The sequence below is a fragment of the Ornithodoros turicata genome, chromosome 8 (assembly GCF_037126465.1).
Source record: "Ornithodoros turicata isolate Travis chromosome 8, ASM3712646v1, whole genome shotgun sequence".
Taxonomy (NCBI): Eukaryota; Metazoa; Arthropoda; class Arachnida; order Ixodida; family Argasidae; genus Ornithodoros; species Ornithodoros turicata.
In genome coordinates this window covers 21753029-21773547 of record NC_088208.1, presented here as the reverse complement: position 1 = coordinate 21773547, position 20519 = coordinate 21753029, and the positions used below count along the sequence as shown (strand labels likewise).

Below are 20519 nucleotides of genomic sequence, written 5' to 3'. Positions count from 1 at the left end.
GAAGAAAGACAAGGGACAGTGTGGACGGGATGGTGCTCTGCAGAGCTGCTACTTAGCGCGGCCCTACACTCTTAAAAATGAACTTCACCGCACAGCACGCTCCTAGCCAACCATAATCTCAAGTGATATCGTTATCTGCCCTGATTTGTTGAAAACGGGAGGCGTACGCCGTTTTTGTGACACTTATGCTGTTCATAATTGTCACAGAAAAGGCGTACGCCTCCCGTTTTCAGCAAACCAGGGCAGATAACGATATCATTCGAGATTATGGTTGGTTAGGAGCGTGCTATGCGGTGAAGTTCATTTCTAAGAGTGTATCCGCTGTAAAAACAGAACTTCACCGCATAGCACGCTGTGCGCCAATCATTGTCACGAATGATTGGGTTATCACTTCTGATTTGAAGAGACAGGGAGACGTACGCCCTTTTTTTTTGGGGGGGGGGGCAATTTGGATACATGATAATTGCACAAAACAGGCGTACGCTCCCCTCTCTCTTCGAATCAAAAGCGATAACCCTATCGTTCGTGGCAATGATTAGCACAGGGCATGCTATGCGGTGAAGTTTTGTTTTTAGAGTGTGCCGGTGCCGGCTGTGCTGTCTGGGTTTTTTCTGGGTTTTCCTCAGACGCTTTCAGACATATGTCGGCACAGTTCCCTTAGAAGTCGGCCCAGGACGCACATTCCCCAGGGCGTCAGTCGTGACGTTGCCCACATATGTGAGGCCGACAACGGCGAGCCCTTTCACCATGACCACCACCACCACCACCACCATCTGCTTTTAGAGTGTAGCGTTACTGCGGTCAGTGCGGTGTCACTTAGAGGCGCACACGTGACATTTTTAACAAATCACAGGAGTCAGCGACGTCCTTCCTTGGTTGGCTAGCATTGTGTTATGCAGTGAAGTCCCGCTTTAATAGTTCCTTGGTTTCCGCCAGACGCTTTAAGACAAATGTCGGCACAGTTCCCCGTGAAGTCGGCCCAGGACACACGAATCCTCCCTCCTCCCCCTTCGATATTGGCGTCGTTTCCCGCCCGCCTACGCGTGGCCGACTATATACAGCGACCAGTTCCCTCATTACAACGAACACCGTTTTAAGAGTGTACTTCATCTAGTACTACTTGGCAAGAAACCTCGTAATACGAGACTATATATCGACGGCTCTTCTCAGTTGTACGCCACTATAGATTGTGGCACAAAGAACCGATCAACAAATAAAGTAATGTGGTAGGGGTCTCGGAACCTAATTTCATTGCCTCCTATATTTGCAGTGTTCTCTATGGCAATAACGCGCCAAACCAATCACCATCAATTATGGGAACGCGGAAACGGTTCCCGTATAGAGTGAAGAGAGAGAGGAGGAGAGGGGGAGAGGAGAAAAGTATATGATATACACCATAGCATATAGCGTATAGTGGTGGTCTTATACAGCTGACTTTATGAGCACTCAAGAAAGATGACGAAGGACGATGGCGAGTGGTTTGTTCCGCGCACGCGACCTTGTGCGCCAACGTAGAGAAATGTGCGAAAGACTCCCCCGCCAAACTTTTCCATTATTTTTTTTTTCTGTGTTAGCGCCGCGAAGCAACTGTGGCTATGAGCGGCGTACAGACGTGGACAGATGGAGAGAGGACAGCAGGAAGGAATGGGGGACAGGGGGGTTAGTATGCGTTCTGCACTCTTAAAAATGAGTTTCACCGCATAGCACGCAACTAGCCAACCATCACCTCGAATGATATCGTTATCTGCCCTGATTTGTTGAAAACGGGAGGCGTACACCTTTTCTGTGACACTTATGCTGTTCATAATTGTCACAAAAAGGGCGTACACCTCTCGTTTTTAACAAATCTGGGCAGATAACGATATCATTCGAGATGGGGGTTGGCTTGTAGCGTGCTATGCAGTGAAGTTCATTTTTAAGAGTGTGGACCGACTTCAGGGATAACTGTGCCGACTTTCGTCCGGAAAATCTTCCGAAAACCCAGGGAAAACCTCAGACAGCACAGCCGGTGGTATAGGATTCGAACCCACCACCTCCCAGTCTTCAGGATGACCTTGGCTACCACGAACGAGAGGGACGCCGTTTTCATGAATTGATTGATTGCGAAAAAAGGAAGAAAAAAGGGTGGAGATCGTTTTCATGAATTGGTTGGATGGAATTACGAAGCATGTCTTAGATGCAACGTGGTGTATGTTGTAGGAGGTTTATTATTGCCGCTTCTTAAGCTAGGAACACCTTGTGATATATTCTTGACCATGTTATCATGTTTTACATTATCGTGGCGTAGAGTATCGCCCCGGCGATGAAGCTCCCCAGTCATCATCAATCAAATAAAGTAGTAGTAGTAGTAGTGGTAGTTGTGGTAGTAGTAGTAGTAGTCGTAGTAGTAGTACGCTCTTAAAAATGAACTTCACCGCGTAGCACGCTCCTAGCCAACCATCATCTCGAATGATATCGTTATCTGCCCTGATTTCTTGGGAACGGGAGGAGTACGCCTTTTTTGTGACACTTATGCTGTTCATAATTGTCACAGAAAAGGCGTACGCCACCCGTTTTCAACAAATCAGGGCAGATAACGGTATCATTCGAGATGATGGTTGGCTAGGAGGATGCTATGCGGTGAGGTTCATTTCTAAGAGTGTAGTAGTAGTAGTAGTACGCTCTTAAAAATGATGGTGGGGATGGTGGTGGTGATAGGGCTTGCCGTTGTCGGCCTCACGTATGTGGGCAACGTCACGACTCACGCCCTGGGGGAATGTGCGTCCTGGAACGACTTCTAAGGGAACTGTGCCGACATATGTCTGAAAGCGTCTGAGGAAAACCCAGGAAAAGGTTCATTTCTAAGAGTGTAGTAGTAGTAGTAGTAAATTATCGATGATGGAAAGAGCGTTAAACACTGTATTGTCAACGGACCGAATAAATGTTGGAGCTGGATTTTTTTCCCTCTCTCTCTCTCTCTCTCTCTCTTTCGCGCAAAGCAGCTGCAAACCTACGGCAGCTCGGTAGCCAGGGCTCCTATTCTCGTCAAAGTAATCGACCTCAATTACTTTATGTCTCGCCTGTCATTCGTCGTTACGTGAAGAAGGCGTGAAGAACAGAGGTGAATGCCACGGACCCTCAACCAATCGTCGAGCACTTGATCCTGCATTCTTCGTGCTTCGAAGATTGCAGGATCAAGAGCTCGACGAAGACGAGCGACGTCGTCGACGAAGCTCGAAGAAGAGCTCGAGCCCGAGCTCGAGTTACCGGTTGAGGGCGCGTGACATTTATTTCTGTCCTTCACGCCTTCCTCACGTAACGACGAATGACGAGCGTGACACAGAGTACTCGAGGTCGATTACTTTGACGAGAATAGGGCCTCGGGTAATTTTGGAAACTGGGCGGAGATTCGGAATGACATCGTTCTCGCCCCTGATTTGTTGAAAACGAGAGGCGTACGCATTTTTTGTACCACTTACGCAGTGCATAGAAGGCCTGATCATTTAATTCAGAATCTGAGAGAAACTGATGTTCTGAGGCTGGAACACATAGAAGGGACAGATACAAACAAAGCCTCAAATTGCCTAAGAATTCAACGATGAAAAATGAAAGTCACTGAAAAGGTTAGCCAGCTGTAGGGATCGAACCCACATCTTCTGGATTACCGGTCCAGGGCTCTACTAAGCTAAGCTTGAGCTAAGCTAAGCTTAGCTCAATTGGTAGAGCCCTGGACCGGTAATCCAGAAGATGTGGGTTCGATCCCTACAGCTGGCTAACCTTTTCAGTGACTTTCATCTTTCATCAGAATCTGACTTCACCCCAGAGACCTATGACACTCAGGCCCGGTTAGCATTTGAACCGAGATCAACTGTCCCTTAACTTGAATTTAACGCTTAACTATGCTCCACTAAAGCAAGTTATTGTCACTGAAACATTCATCACGTCACCAACTAACGTTTGTAAAAAATAACTGAGTGTTAAGTTCAAGTTTTAGCAACACTTAATCTCGGTTTAAAGTTAACCAGCCTTGGTGCAACCAGACCTGAGCGATGAGGCAAGAAAGCAGGACACCTGGCAGCCCTTAACAAGTGCACGTAGAAAACCGGATGCCGCTACCTCCTCGCAGATGCTGTGGGTGAGCCTCTGATGGCGCATTCCATTGGCAGACCTTGGTCAAAGTTTTGTCCCGGGGAGGGACAAAAACTGTTCCATTGGCAGAATAGGGGTATGCGTTGAATGTTCCATTGGCGGAGCAGGGGCAAAAAAAAATTTGCTCCGACGAGGAATTGTTTTTGGCCTAGTAATTTCCTTGAGGCAAGGCTAGCGCAACACGACAGAGAAGAGGAGGCCAGTGCGCGATAGATCTCGCCTCATCTCGCCCGCGCAGGTTCTCGTGCGTCACTTGAGCAGTGGAGATATGGCGGGAAGCAGTTTGCTGAGCCCCACGTGGCCAAGGCAAACCGGAGAAAGCGCGCGGATACTTATTCCTTATGGAATAAACACAATCCAAACGCACACGTAAGAGCAGACAAAACAAACACACTTCGCACACGGCATGGCACGCGGAACCCAGCGGAAGCAAGCACGATTGGATTGGATTGGATACCATGGCGCGCCGAACGGTCTTTAGACGTGGAAAGGCTGTGGCCGAATCCACAATATCGATCATGGCGGCTCCCGGGCTTGGACGCTGGGAGAGGATCTCGCCTCCGTACAACTCCTTTGCTCTCCCCATTATTCTCTCTCCCAACTTTATAGCCTCTCTCTTTATGATTTTTATGGTCACGACAAATGCGTTTCTGGCGAAACACAACATCCCGTTGCTCCCACATCCTCCGTGCTCCCCTCACCTTTATCCATGCGGCTTCTTTTTTTCTTTTTCCTGAAATTGAAGAAAGCAATGAAATGTCGCCGATTTGTTGAAGTGGAAGAGATTCAAAGCAACGCGACAAAACAAATGAGGACTATATTCCAAAAAGTGACTACCAAAGGTGCTTTCGTCAGTGACACGAACGCTGAAATAAGTGCGTACAATCACAAGGGGACTAGTACTTCGAAGGGAACAAGACCTGCTAGCCGCTAACTGTACGCAATCGTTCATAAAAAAGTCAGTCCCGGAATTAAATGATCAGAGACGATTGGTCCAGAAAAAGCGTACTCCTCCTGTTTTGTGAAATTCATTTTTAAGAGTGTTCGCTCAGTTTCCAGAATTACCTCATTACACTCTAAAGACCGTTCAGCAGTACCACCACCACCATTTTTAAGAGTGAAGATAAGATTGATACTGAATGTAAAGATTGTGATGGCTACATGGGAGACGTAATCAAGGCCATGTTGAAGACTGATACATTTTTTTGTGGGTGTATCAATGGTGACTATATGCCTATACACTCTCTCAGAGATGAAGCCGACGACAACAAGCACTTAAAACACGGTGGTGATTGGGATCGTGAAAGGGCTCGCCGTTAAAACATAATTTCACAACGTAACATGTCGATGGCCAATGAGGTTCATCTTTCAAACCGTAGGGCACAAAATCCCTCCGGGGAAGTATAAAAGTAGTTTCAGGAATGTTGAAATATGGCAGCTGTCGAAAAACCCAGACGGTCTCAGAACAGCTACTTTCCATCAGTTTTAGGAAGGCCCAATATTTGCACGTCGAGCAGCGTGCGCCCGGGGGCATTGGAATGATTTGAAGCATCCGCTTCTTGAATTGTAGGAGCAAACATGTCCATTTCTTTTTGTCGTATCAATCCATATTTGCGCTCCTATATACGATATGTAACCTAGATTAACTAACCTTGGAACAAAGCTCAGAATTTCAAAAGGGGACGACCTTTCGCAACTGTCAGCTTTTTTAAAGAAGAACTTTGTGCACAGACGGAAAGCGTACATGAGTGTCCCATTGCTGTCGTTTGTTCTGTGAAGAAATACCACTGGTGACGGCTTTACACGTTAGACAAGGTATCTTGCAATCGTATGCCACCGATTTGTTGAAGCTGCTTCGAAGATTCAACGTTCTGTGACGAGACATCCTTAGATCGCTTATTTGTAGAGTTTCTTGTATACTATCCATTAGACTTTACTGGCTAGATATAATGCCCTAGCCACATGGCAAACTTAAAGGAGGTAAGAGCTCTTAGCACGTATTTAGTTACGGGTGTAGTAGGTGTAATATTGTTCGTCTACGCTTCGTAATTCAATTTACAAAATATTGTTCAATTCTTCTCCTTCATAACGTGTACAGCGTTAATGCCAAAATGCACTTGGTACTTCGCAGCATACCGCGCTCAGGGCCTACCAATGCAACAGAATGACACCGGCACTACCCCTGATTTCTGGAAAGCGCAGGGCCTACGCCTTTTTGGTGGCAATTCACGTAACCACACAAGTGTCACCAAAAGGCGTACGCCTCTCGTTTTCAACAAATCAGGGGGAGAGAATAATGTCAGTCGGGATGATGGTTGGCTAGCAGTGTGTTATGCATTGAAGTTCTGTGGTCCCACACAAGCTCGTGCGTAACGCGTTACTAGTAATTGCGTTACTTGTAATTAATTACTTTTGAGTAATTTTTCCAGAAACCAGTTGCTTTACTGTCAAAGTAATTTTTCGCGTCATCCATTAGTTTTCTGAGTAATCGATTATTCGGTAATTGACTACTTTTCAGGCAGCGATTAACTTACCTTTCAGATGTTCTGCCCAAAGTCGAGCCCCTTCTGTCGTCAGCATTTGTTGTACTGTTCTACTATAGCAAGCGGAAGTAATTGTGATAACGTTCTGGAATTTCAGGGTCTCTCTTCCTACTCTCTTCTAAGGTTGCCACCAGGCCGGTATTATACCGGCACGGCCGGTTATTTGCGCGCTCTGCCGGTTGCCGGTAGGAAGGTGATACCGGCAGCCTTTTGCCGGTACTTGTGGCTCAAGACCTTTCATAAGGGCTTTTACGGGGTTTTCCCTTCAACATTCCACTACAGCTTGTATAAATCTGGAACGCAGACCCAGCTCTGCAGTCACCAGTCGTTTTCTTAGTTATTCATTCTTATTATTATTATCATTGTTATTTCTAGCACCAATGATACAGCCACACACAGGAACATATGTTTCCTCGTATTATTATTGTTTCGAAGCTTCAATTATATTTGTGTAATCTGTGAATCTGCAAATAAATTATCTTGAGCGAGCACGTTCTCTCTCTTTCTCTCTCTCTCTATGTGTGTGTCCCGTCCGATCATCACCCGCTTTCCCTTTTCCACGAGCTTTTCCTTCTTTCCCTCTATTCCACCTCCTCTTCCTCGGCCGGTATTTTTCACTACGAAAGGGGGCAACCCTACTCTCTTCCTACAGTGTGGTGGTGGTACCTGAAACTTTGGAGGTTTAGTGAGTGATAGAGAAGTTCCACACATTGCTCTTCCGCTGTCGGGTCAACGTCTTCCCGGGCGATAAATACTGTAGACTTATAGATCTACTTGTCCTACACTCTTAAAAATGAACTTCACCGCACAGCACGCTCCTAGCCAACCATTATCTCGAATGATATCGTTTCCTTCCCTGATTTGTTGAAAACGGGAGGCGGACGCCTTTTCCGTGACAATTATGAACAGCATAAGTGTCACAGAAAAGGCGTACGCCTCCCGTTTTCAACAAATCAGGGCAGATAACGATGTCATTCGAGATGATGGTTGGCTAGGAGCGTGCTATGCGGTGAAGTTCATTTTTAAGAGTGCAGGCGTTTCTTTTTTTTAACGGAGTAACGACCGGAGTAACGCGTTCCTTTTCTACTCGTTAATTATATTTAACGATAATCAATTCCTTTTTTTCGAGTAACGCGCACAAGTCTGGTCCCACACTCTTAAAAATGAACTTCACCACATAGCACGCTCCTAGCCAACCATCATCTCGAATGATATCGTAATCTGCCCTGATTTGTTGAAAAGGGGAGGCGTACGCCCTTTCTGTGACACTTATGCTGTTCATAATTGTCACAAAAAGGCGTACGCCTCCCGTTTTCAACAAATCACGGCAGATAATGATATCATTCGAGATGGTGGTTGGCTAAGAGCGTGCTATGCGGTGAAGTTCATTTTTAAGAGTGCACATAAGTGAGGCCAACAACGGCAAGGCGGTTTTTTGTCACCACCCACAGCGAACTATTTTAAGAACGGGAAAAGAAAAGCATATGGAGATGTTTTCTCCTATACGACCGGAGAGCCGGATGCTCCAAATCATTCCAGTGCCCCCATGGTGCACATCGTTCGACGTGCGAATATTGGACCTTTCCGAAACCGATCGGGAAAGTAGCTGTTCTAAGGCCGTTTGGCTTTTTTTTTTCCCGACGACTGTCATATTTCAACCTTCCCGAAACCAGTTTTATACTTCCCCGAAGAGATAGAGGGATTTTGTGCCTTACGGTTCGAAAGACGAACCTCCTACAATATTTTGAACGACTCGAAATGTAATTTTGAAATATGATTAGGGCTCAAGCCAGGGCATGTCCTAAAGGAAGATTTAATTTCCATCGAGAGCAACTTCAGAGTGGTATGCATTGATTCCTCGGTTGAGCTCCCTGCGATAGTTTGAAAAAGTGCTACGAAAACCAATTGAGTTTTAACAGGAAACGTGATCATAACGGGGATTATACGTGATTAGACTGGATCATAACACATGAACGAGTTCGGTTAACCCTGCTTGAACCGTTTTTCGACCCTTTACATATATTTTCTTCTAGCACTGTTGAGTTTGAGTTTGATTATATATATATATATATATATATATAAAAACGGGAAGATATTGAATTTGTCACCTGACGAATTCTGCTACTCCCACAAAAGATCCCTGTAGCACTGTGTTCTTTATTGTCTAATCATTTATCGTTTAGTTCAATGTGGAACTCTGCTCATACAAAGTGTTAGGGATGTTTCGTACGAAAGCGGTTTGGTATGAACGACCTTGAGATAGCTTTCACTTTAGTTTGGGACTAACATCTCCATTTTTCTCTTTTACCAATCAATCAACAAATCAATCAGCTTTCACCTAACTTTCCCTACAACCGCAGTGGATATTTCTAAATTCATATTTCATTTAGGGTATTGGATGCTACTCCCTTCGGTGGAATCCTTCCGTGAGCAACCTGGGCTTGTGACGTCACGAATGTGGCGCACGCGCCTTGTTTCCACTGACGTCATCAGTGTGGCGGAACTGAAACTATCACGTGACCAATTAGGATTCGGTTTCGATAATCCGCTTGGTTTTCGCCTCTTCCAAGGTGGACTTGGTCGAGATTTTATAGATTCGATAATTATGAAACGATCAATGGTAGCTAAAATCACGAACTGGAATTCTCATTCTAAGAGTACTGTTTAAAAAGACGTTCGCCACGTCACACGCAGTAGGACAAGCGTAGCACAGATACCGTTATCCCTCCTGATTTACGAAAACCGCGGGGCGTACGCCCTTTCGTGGCACTTAATCAAACTGTCATAAAAGGGCTTGCTCCTCCCGTCTCCAGAAATCAGGGAGACCTTCTCCCCGCATAAGCGCGACTAGGGTTGTCAATCGGGATATCCCGAAATCCCGGGATCCCGGCCAATGTTTGACGTCCCGAAATCCCGGGATTTATTCCGGAAAATCTCGGAATTTGGTGAGAACAAATATGACAGAAAAATCAAACACCTGCACTCTTAAAAATGAACTTCACCGCATAGCACTCTCCTAGCCAACCATAATCTCGAATGATATCGTTATCTGTCCTGATTTGTTAAAAACGGGAGGCGTGCGCCTTTTTTGTGACACTTATGCTGTTCATAATTGTCACAAAATAGGCGTACGCCTCCCGTTTTCAACAAATCAGGGCAGATAACGATATCATTCGAGATGATGGTTGGCTAGGAGCGTGCTATGCGGTGAAGTTCATTTTTAAGAGTGTGTAAGCCATCAGGCACAGACTCACTCCTTCGTAAGGAAATCGCACTTTTTATGACTGCACTCTTAAAAATAAACTTCACCGCATAGCACGCTCCTAGCCAACCATAACCTCGAATGATATCGTTATCTGCCCTGATTTGTTGAAGACGGGAGGCGTACGCCTTTTTTCTGACACTTATGTTGTTCATAATTGTCACAAAAAGGGCTTCAACAAATCAGGGCAGATAACGATATCATTCGAGGTTATGGTTGGCTAGGAGCGTGATATGCGATGAAGTTCATTTTTAAGAGTGTGGAGGAGGCAGATGGCCGCTGCCTACACGTGCGTACAGATATTTGCTGAATGTCGTTTCTTCTAGCGCAGAAGCTGGACGGACCTTCAGTTCGGCAGCTAGTATTTTCACAAAAGTTCGCTCCGAACTGGGGGACACCACCCTCGACGCTCTGTGCTTTCTCGGGTCGTGTGTTAATCATTGTACAATGTGATTGAACGTGATAGCACGCAGCGACGTTGTTGTAAACTCTTTAGTGTTTCGTTTCTTTCCATTTCTTTTTTCGTTTGTTGCTGTTGTTGTTGTTGTTCGTCATTCAAGTGGAATGTAACACCATTTGAGGGAATTATAAAGTAATATTACCTGTTACGTCTTCTTTTTACGTGCAACAGTGAAATGCACATGAATAGAAAAGGAGTGGCATTGTCATAGCAGAAAAAAAAGTAAGAATTTCGCCCTCACCATTTTACTAATGTGCTTACACTGCGAATGTTCGAGTGTTTTTCTTCAGGAAAAGGTAGAATTGACAAAGCGCACATGAACTGCCCATAATACACCGATATATAGTCACTTGAGGTAAATGGACTTGGTTAGATAATGGCGGGTTAGATAATTCTGACCCGCGCAGGACTGTACTACTTAAGCACCATCTGAACTCGTCACAATCCCGAAATCCCGTCCCGGGATCCCGGGAAATCCCGAAATCCCGGGACTGCAAAAATGGCTCGGGACTGACAACCCTACTCTTGAGGTCTTAACCTTCGCACACGAGTGTGGCGTTATTTACGCAGGACACAGCCGTTGAGAGTCGCCCTCGTCAGTGATGCTGCCGACACTGAACGACGCAATGCGAAGCTGCATGGACGGTAATGCCTCCGCCTCTCACTGGAATGCCTTGGAAAGTAATCAGGATGCACTCAGCCGAGGGACCAACGTATCAGGTAAGACTCTCAAGTATTCTGTATCCGCGTAACGGGGCACTGCGAAGAAGACCGAATCCTGAATGGCCCACATGTCTTCTGCAATGGCATGCCAACCTCGCCGCGGACATGAGCTTCTCTCCCCCTTTTTCTTCTCTCTCTCTCTCTCTCTCTCTCTCTTTTTTTTTTTTTTTTTTTTTTTTTGTGCTATAGTGTTGCTTCCTGTCCACAGCAGGTGTTTCGGGATCTCATTCTGATCAGGCGGGGGGTCGTGTCGCGAGATTAGCTTCGATGTGTGTGGAGATGTGACTGTAATACGCTGGGGATCGAAGATTGGTTGGGTGTCGGTCTTACTCTGTGGTTTGGCTATTCTCCCCTCTGTCATCACACGGCCAATTGCTCCGCGCTAAATGTAGAAGTTCGCCGTGTAACGCGCACTTTGTCAACCGTCGTTGAGGATGACGCCTTGTTTTTGGTAACACAACCCTCTTCAAAGCTGCACTCTTAAAAATGACCTTCACCGCATAGCACGCTCCTAGCCAACCATCATCTCGAATGACACCGTTACCTGCCAGATTTGTCGAAAACAAGAGGTGTACGCCCTCTCTGTGACAATTATGAACAGCATAAGCGTCACAAACAAAGGCGCGCGTCTCCCGTTTTCAACAACTCAGGGCAGATAGGGATATAATTCAAGATGATGGTTGGTTAGGAGCGTGGCATGCGGTGAAGTTCATTTTTGAGAGTATGAAACAATAATGTTCCCAAGCAGCACAATGTACTGAAAGTCGAGTGCAATAGGGGTGGACGGGTAGGTGGAAGGCCTTGAACAGAATTCTGGAAGTAAAGAACATTGATAAGACACATACCGGCCACCCCTATTGCACTTCACTTTCAGTACGTTGTGCTGCTTGGGTTATATCCTCAAGGCCAACCATTGCACAGAATGATAGCGCAATCACTTCCGATTTTTTGAGAATGTGGGGCGTACATCTTTTTGTGACAATTATCATATCACAATCAATTATCAAATGTCACAAAAAGGCACACGCCTCTCGCTTCCAACAAATCATGGGCTCACACACACTTTTTTTTCTTCTTTATCACATCGCCATCACAAATCATGAGAACGAGCAATGTCAATCGACAAGACGGTTGGCTTGGAGCGTGCTATACGGTAAAGTTTTGTTTTAAGACTTTACTGATGCCTCGAACTGGTTTTCTCAGACGATCGTCCTCGCAATGATTAGACAAATTGTTTGAGGGGACCAATGGGGGCCTGCGCCGCATTGCGACCCTTCTTGAGAATACGAGGAAGTGAACCCCCCTTTTAGTGCCCCTTTAAGTACACTCTAAAAACAGAACTTCACCGCATAGCACGTAGTGCACCAATCATTGCCGCGTACGATAGGGTTATCGCGTTTGATTCGAGGAGAGAGGGAGGCGTACGCCTTTCTGGGCAATTACCACATACCCAAATTGCCACAAAAAGGCGTGCGCCCCCTTCTCCCCTCGAATCGGAAGCGGTAACGCTATCATTCGTGGCAATGATTGGCGCACAGCGTGCTATGCGGTGAAGTTCTGTTTTTAGAGTGCAGGCTGCATTACACGCCACTTTTTTTCAGAACTGTTCTGCGGCCGGATATGGGACGGCATCTTGTGTTGGGGCCCCGTACCCGCAAACACCACCGTCTATGCAGGGTGCCCGGAGTACCCTTACGACTTCGACACTTCACGTAAGTATGTTAAGTGGTTATTTAGACAGCTAGGATACGAGCATATTATCTCGTTCTGTACACAACGATAGGAAGCTAGTGTAAGATTGAATAGTTACTAGTTTAAATCCATTATCCCTCAGACCATTGATCCCATTGACCTCAGACTCATTTTGGTACCATGAGACAAACGAAAGCAGTTGTCCGTCTTGCGACCCTTTATCAAATTCCTGGAAACTACCGGCCTGATCGACTCCCTCTAAGACCACGTCAGCGTCGTCAGCATCATCCTCATCACCGTCCTCTCATTTTTCCCCAATAGCAATGGGGTAGCATTCTGCTCAATGAGCGGAAGTCATCCCCATATGATCGTCATCATGTATCTCTCTCTCTCCATTATCCCTCTGAATACCCTTTCCATGAGAAAAAGAAAAGGAAAGGGTGTTTCTTTTTTTTGTTTTTTTTTATGCTCATCGCTTCTTCGCTATTGCGGCTGAATGTCCGGCATGTGGGATGTATTTCCGACCGCCACGTTAACCACAGCGTCAGAGAGCACGTCACTTCGGCAGCCAATCAAGTGAGCGCGTGTCGTGTTATACATCATGAACATTCAATAGTAGCTCCAAGTGTATACTGCATCAAAAAATGAAAGCCTTACCAGACACGCTATATTACACCCTAAAAACAGAACTTCACCGCATAGCACGCTGTGCACCAACCGTCGGCGCGAGTCATAGGGTCATCGCTTCTGATTTGAAGAGCGTGTGGGGCGTACGCCTTTTCTGCGTTAATTATCGTATATTCAAATTGCCTCAAAAAGGCGTACGCTCCCTCTCTCTTCGAATCAGAAGCGACAACCCTATTATTCGTAGCAATTGCTGACGCACAGCGTGCCATGCGGTGAACTGTTTTTAGAGTGTTGATCAAATGAAATCACCTTTATTTATTAAAACGTCTCTCAAATATGTTGCTGTACGTTCTCATGCACTCTAAAAACAGAGCTTCACCGCATAGCACACTCCTAGCCAATCATCATACCGAATGACAAGATTCTCTCCCTTGATTTGATAAAAAAAAGGGGGCGTACGCCATTTTTGTGACAATTATGAACAGCATAAGTGTCACAAAAATGGCGTACGCCTCCCGTTTTCAACAAATCAGGGCAGATAACGATATCATTCGAGATGATGGTTGGCTAGGAGCGTGCTATGCGGTGAAGTTCATTTTTAAGAGTGTACTGCACTGCTTATTGTGTTGTGCATTCTAAAAACAGAACTTCACCGCATAGCACACTGTGCGCCAACCGTTGCCACGAATGATAGGGTTATCGCTTTTGATTGGAAGACGGAGGGAGGCGTACGCCTTTTTGTGGCAATTTTCATATATCCAAATTGCCTCAAAAAGGCGTACACCCCCCTCTCTCTTCGAATCGAAAGCGATAACCCTGTCATTCGTGGCTACGGTTGGTGTACAGTGTGCTATGCGGTGAAGTTCTATTTTTTAAAGTGTGCGAGCCCTAGTGGCATGCACAAAGACGGAGATATCGATACCACCGATATATCGGTAGTGGATAATTCGTGGCTTTTACATCGCCCGACAACTATATATGATCATGAACGACGACGCAGTGGTCAGTCTGTGTGTTAATTTTGTCCACCTGAGGGTTCTTTAACGTCCGCTGAAACCTAAGCACACGTCACATTACGCCCCTCACGTTTCGAACACGGGGTTCGAACCCCCTACTTCCAATTTCAAAACAAGTTCACATGCTCACTAGAAACTCGAGCATGCATACTGTTTCTGCGCAGGCACAGCCAGCAAATTCTGCACGGAAACCGGATCCTGGTACTACGACCCTGTTCTCAGGCAACCCTGGACCAACTATTCGCTGTGCATACTGGGAAGAGGATCCGCAATCCATTCGGAAAACATCACTTTCTTTGAGGTGAGACCGTCAGATAAGTCGGGGCCCGAAGAGAAACTGCAAAAATGCGAGAGCACTGCACTTTCCTTCTCGATGCTCTAATATGCACTCTGCCTACACTTGCAGCCCCATCTTGGAACCATCAAGATGATGTCGAAAGTAGGTTACACGGTGTCCCTCATCAGCTTAGTCATCGCACTTACGATCCTGATATCCGTGAAGTAAGCATAACAAACATACACTCCTAAAAATGAACTCCGCCGCATAGCACGCTCCTAGTCAACCGTAATCTTGCATGATACCGTTATCTGCCCTGATTTGTTGAAAACGGAAAGGCGTACGCCTTTTTGCGACACTTATGCTATTCATAATGGTCGCAAAAAACGCGTACGCCTTCCGTTTTCACAAAAAACAGTGCAGACAACGATATCATTCAAGATTACCACTTTCTTTTCCTTTTTTTTTTTTTTTTTTTTGGCTATAGTCGTGACGATGCCCACTTCAGTGCGGCCAACAACGGCAAGCTACCTCGACCTCCCCCCCCCCCCCCCCCCTCATATCTAGGGGTGTAGCTCCTTCCTGCAGTTTCATGCAATCCTCACAATCACATGTTCATGTCTAACGTGCGGTACCGCTCTGCAAGATGCCATCTAGACACGTACTGCGTGCGACACACTTGTCTGCAATCTTCATTGACAGGTACAGCAGCTCGTATTGGATTGGCTGCCCCCGAAGGAGCTGTACCATTATTGCGTTTGAGGGTGCGCAGTACGCCGTATGAGTCTATTTTTCGGAAGGGACAATATCACGACGCCCGGAGATTTTAAACAGGATAAACCGCGGATTTCAGCTTCATACAAGTACGTCGCAAGCCGTACTTTAGTATAAATAGCTCTATTCCACAAATGTTGGAAAGAAAATATAACATGCATGTTGCCTTCCGCAAGTTTGAGTTTTTATTAATATACGTATGCTTAGTTATCATAACGGGCCTGTGAGAGTCCGTCACGCTGTGTGCCCACATACGCAATTTTTCACACAGGTTTTTGTGATCTTGTTTTATCTTCCTGTTGGCCACCTGAGTGTACGCAACCATTCGGGGGGGGGGCGGATATATTTATTAGAATAAAGAAAAAAAAGGAGGAAAGGTCAACCGAACGGGACATCGGCTTGCTATTCCGCAAAGAAAAAAAAGAGGAAGAAATGAAAAAAGAATACAAGAAATAAAAGGAAAATAAAAGAATTGGGTCAGCAAGGCTGTCCCGGTTAAGTTACTTAGAAAGCAAGTGAGTTACAGACACAGCTAGCTTGTGAGAATAGTAAGTGAGTTACAGTATAGGTGATTCAATTAGTGATTCTTCATCGAGCGGTCTGTGACGCGTCGAATCGTTAGCCTGTAAAGGGTGCTCTGCCGCATCAAGCTACTTGGTGTGGGGAAGCCCAACTATGTTACCAATTAAGCTCAACATGACCGGTACTGGTGGTTTTCATCGAACTCAATGACGTAGGAACTGACCTGTTCTTAGGCTCATTTAAATTTTGGCTTAATACTTACGCTTACGAGGGCCAGTTCATCCGATATCGATAATACGTGCAAGTAATACTCAAGTACGATGACGATGGCGAGAGGGCTTGCCGTTGTCGGCGTCACCTCTTAGAAATGAACTTCACCGCATAGCACGCTCCTCGCCAAGCGTAATCTGAAATGATATCGTTATCTGCCCTGATTTGTTGAAAACGAGAGGTGTACGCCTTTCTGTGACACTTGTGCTGTTCATAATTGTCCCAAAAATAAGCGTACGCCTCCCGTTTTCGAAAAATCAGGGCAGATAACGATATCATTTCAGATTACGCTTGGCAAGGAGCGTGCTATGCGGTGAAGTTCATTTTTAAGAGTGCGCACTCTAAGAAAAAATAGGGTGTGAAAAGGTGGTGACTTCTATAGTTACCACCTACACTCTTAAAAATGAACTTCACCGCATAGCACGCTCCTAGCCAACCATTATCTCGAATGATATTGTTATCTGCCCTGATTTGTTGAAAACAGGGGGCGTACGCCTTTTCTGTGACAATTATGAACAGCATAAGTGTCACAGAAATGGCGTACGCCCCCCGTTTTCAACAAATCAGGGCAGATAACGATATCATTCGAGATAATGGTTGGCTAGGAGCGTGCTATGCGGTGAAGTTCATTTTTAAGAGTGTAGCTCAACATAGCGCGTCTGATAGAGCGTTTAAAAAGTGGTAGAAGCAATTATCATATATCCAAATCGCTACAAAAAAGGTGTACGCCCCCCTCGCTCACCGCATTCGTTGCAATGGCTGGCGGGCGACGTGCTATGAGGTGAAGTTCTATTTTGAGAGTGAGGTAGCGGGTAGAACTTTGCAATCTTTTAGGCACAACCTATGCAACAACTATTACCTCAAATAAGGTGTAACTGCTCCACCCTTTTTTTTTTCTAAGAGTGTACAAGTATATGAATATACAGGGTGTCCCACTAACCCCGTTAAAAGATTGCAATAAAAAAAAGCGCGCCACGGAAAAATATGCCACCAACGGCATTGTTATTTATCTGTAGGTAAACTTCGCCACGCTCCACGAGTGTGCTTTTAACAAATATGCATGAAAATAAACTTAATTTATTTAATCGAACTCGTGAGGTTGCAAAGTTGAACATTGTCTTGCAGGAGTCAGGAAGCACCAAATTGGGAAGCGAATTGGAAACCACCACAAAATACGCTACCTACCTAGCAGATTTCCGAGTTGAAATGAAATTGCTTTTCATTAAAATTTATAAAATCAATTGTATCAGGTGGCAAAAGTTCCCCATACACTCTTAAAAATGAACTTCACTGTGTAGGGTCAGCGTACACTCTTAGAAATGAGGGGGGGGGGGGGGTCGAGGTAGCTTGCCGTTGTTGGCCGCACTCAAGTGGGCATCGGCACGACTATAGCCAAAAAAAAAGGAAGTGGGAGAGGAGAGTTGAGGACTTCAAGGTGATGTAGAGGCAGGATGACCGATACTGATGGGACGGAAGCACACTGTAGATGAGAGATGCACTAGAGTGGTCTCTCCGCTAGGCCCGTTTCTTGAAGAAAGCGCACGAGGCCGCGAGTTTTTGTAAGTCGTTCCGCACAAGAACCTTCGGGGAAGAGGACGTCCGTCAGTATACCAGGCCTGGCGTGGGGAAGGTGGGTTTCCCGCATAGTATGGCATGCTCGGCATTCTGTCAGGATATGCGCAATTGTCTCCGGATGATTACAGTGTCCGCAACTGGAGTCCTCCCTGGAGCCGATCTTGAACAGTTGCGAGTTCGTGAACGCAGATCCTGTGCGTAATCGATGGAGCATTGTCTTAGAAATGAACTTCACCGCATAGCACGCCCCTAGCCAACCATCATCTCGAATGATAGCGTTATCTACCCTGACTTGTTGAAAACAGGAGGCGTACGCCTCTTTTGTGGCCCTTATACTGTTCATAATTGTCACAAAAAAAGCGTATACGCCACGCGCTTTCAACAAACCGGGCAGTTAACGATATCGTTCGAGATGATGGTTGGCTAGGAGCGCGCTATGCGCTGAAGTTCATTTCTGAGAGTGTACGGTAATCAGGAGGGTCCAGGTTCGACTCCTGGCGGTGGCACTCCTTGGCTTTCCTTGCGGGGTTCTTTCAAAAGACATAGTGGCGGTGGTGAAAGTTCTCGCCGTTGTCGGCCTCACAGAGATGGGCAACGTCACGACTGACTTTTAAAAGGGAACTTCACCGCATAACACGCTAACGGCCGGTCATAGCTCAAAAATGTTTGCATAGCGTTCCAACACATGTTCTCATTCATCTTCTGCAACAACAAATGTTGGCGGTACTCTGTCGTGCTTATAGTACTATTCATTGCATCATGCAGAAAGCTTCGTTGTCCTCGTAACAGCCTTCACGTGCACCTGTTCCTCTCCTTCATCTTCCGTGCCTTGGCTGTCCTGGTTAAGGACGCCATCTTTGTTGAAGGCATTGGACTTAGCACTAACCTTGACTTCACTCAGAATGTGAGTATACGCCTCATTTTTTTGATTATAAATGTATTTCTTGCACGTTACGTGATATTCCTCAGAATATTCCAGCGGAAGATATTTAAACAAACGAACAAGAAAGTCACATGGTTTCTGCTCCCACGAAAGCACGAACCACGCAAGCGACCCCGTGCTTGTTCGCGCACTACTAACTGTGGGGAATCACTTGCGGTGCGGTCACAACATGTTCTGTAGCAGACGACAGGAGATGAAGCTGTCGTCTGTAAGCGCGCAGTGCGCTTAAGGACGACACACAGTGCGCTTAAACACTTCAGATACTCGGACTAGTGATGCAAAACTATCGATAAATTGCCAATCGATTTTATCGATAGTTCTTTTTGTTCAAAGCTATTGATAGTCGACTACAGATAGTACTCTCAACAGCGTAAAAACTATCGATTGCTGACTATCGGTACTAGTATCGATAATGTTGAAAAACTATCGTTAGTTTCACAATAATTGTCTATCGATAGTATTGTACTTTTCTTTTTCTTTTTTTTCAAACGATAGCTAGATTTGGTTCTCAGTATTGATGCTTACGTTCCCGTCTTCGTTACGCACTGACAGAATGACAAGGAAAATAGAATCGCGTGCACAGGACACAAGTTCTTTCCATTTACCTGTAATGTATGAATGATGCACTGAAAGCAGCGAAAGAAGACGCTCATCATAAAATCCTACGCACTCATGAGACTGCAATGCCAGGAAATCCAGTGCAGGGAGCATCGCCTATCGCATGACCTTGTGGTTGGTTTGAGCGGCATGAGAAGCTCAAAGTCAGCGTCGGAGGGAAAGCTGTTCGAGTTGTATCGTAAAACTTGTAGGAGTCACGCATTTTCTATATTTATTTATGTAGATATAGAAATGCCGCTATTCTATAAAATGCCGAAAATGCTATGATTTATATTTTTGTCTGCTCTCCGATAGTTCTCCCATAGCCGACTATCGACAGTATACGATCGACAGTTTTCTTACTATTGACTATCGATAGTTTTCATACTTTCGATAGTTCGACTATCATATACGATCATCGATAGTGTTGATAGTATTATCAGTATTTTTGCATCACTAGCCCTTACACCATGCGAATGCTCAACGTAACACGCCCCCCGTGAGCTTGTTTTCTTCTTTGCTTTTTCTTCCAATAGAATATTCCGTAGGGATGTCGTTCGTGTGATTACAGGTTTAGAGCCCCCTGTCGCTTTCCGCGCCGGTATTCATCCAGCCCATCCGGTGGACCGCGCCGTTTCCTCATTCTCTTCGTGCTGTTTTCTACAACGAAAACAACAATAAATGATCGAAAAGTGATAATGCACCTGGAATGTTACCCCGTGGTAGCCACAGGAGGCTAGCCCACTTCAAAGTGCATGAGAGGAGGGATTAAAGGGGAACTAAAACCAATATAAGAGCAATGATGTATCAGTAGGAATATGTTCATTTAACTCTGAAACATATTTTCTTAAGTTATGAAGGTCGACAACGACATAGTAGCGCAGTAATTACAAAACATGTTGCGCACTATTTCTTGAACTTGCTCCGCCCCCAAGTTCTCACAACAATAGGAGCGACGCCATTTTGACGCTTCGTGCGGGCCACCACTTATGTTGCTGCATTTTTGAATAACTGTTTTTTTTTTATCCACTAATCTACATTCACGACGATTGTCCTTCCACCATACGTATTATTTGTACACGTCTTCACCACCTTCACCAACAGAAATTA

General features: G+C 45.5%; 1 protein-coding gene across 4 annotated transcripts in view; it reads left to right on the top strand.

Moving 5' to 3' along the window:
- Nucleotides 1-20519, top strand: part of LOC135366066 (parathyroid hormone/parathyroid hormone-related peptide receptor-like) — a 91454-nt gene that overhangs the window by 57179 nt on the left and 13756 nt on the right. For all 4 annotated transcript variants that reach the window (XM_064598715.1, XM_064598714.1, XM_064598716.1 and 1 more), the window contains 5 exons: nucleotides 10964-11113; nucleotides 12718-12828; nucleotides 14616-14752; nucleotides 14858-14952; nucleotides 18635-18773. In XM_064598715.1, coding sequence (XP_064454785.1) covers nucleotides 10996-11113; nucleotides 12718-12828; nucleotides 14616-14752; nucleotides 14858-14952; nucleotides 18635-18773 — 600 coding nt within the window. In that variant the 5' untranslated portion in view covers nucleotides 10964-10995. The remainder of the gene's footprint in view (nucleotides 1-10963; nucleotides 11114-12717; nucleotides 12829-14615; nucleotides 14753-14857; nucleotides 14953-18634; nucleotides 18774-20519) is intronic.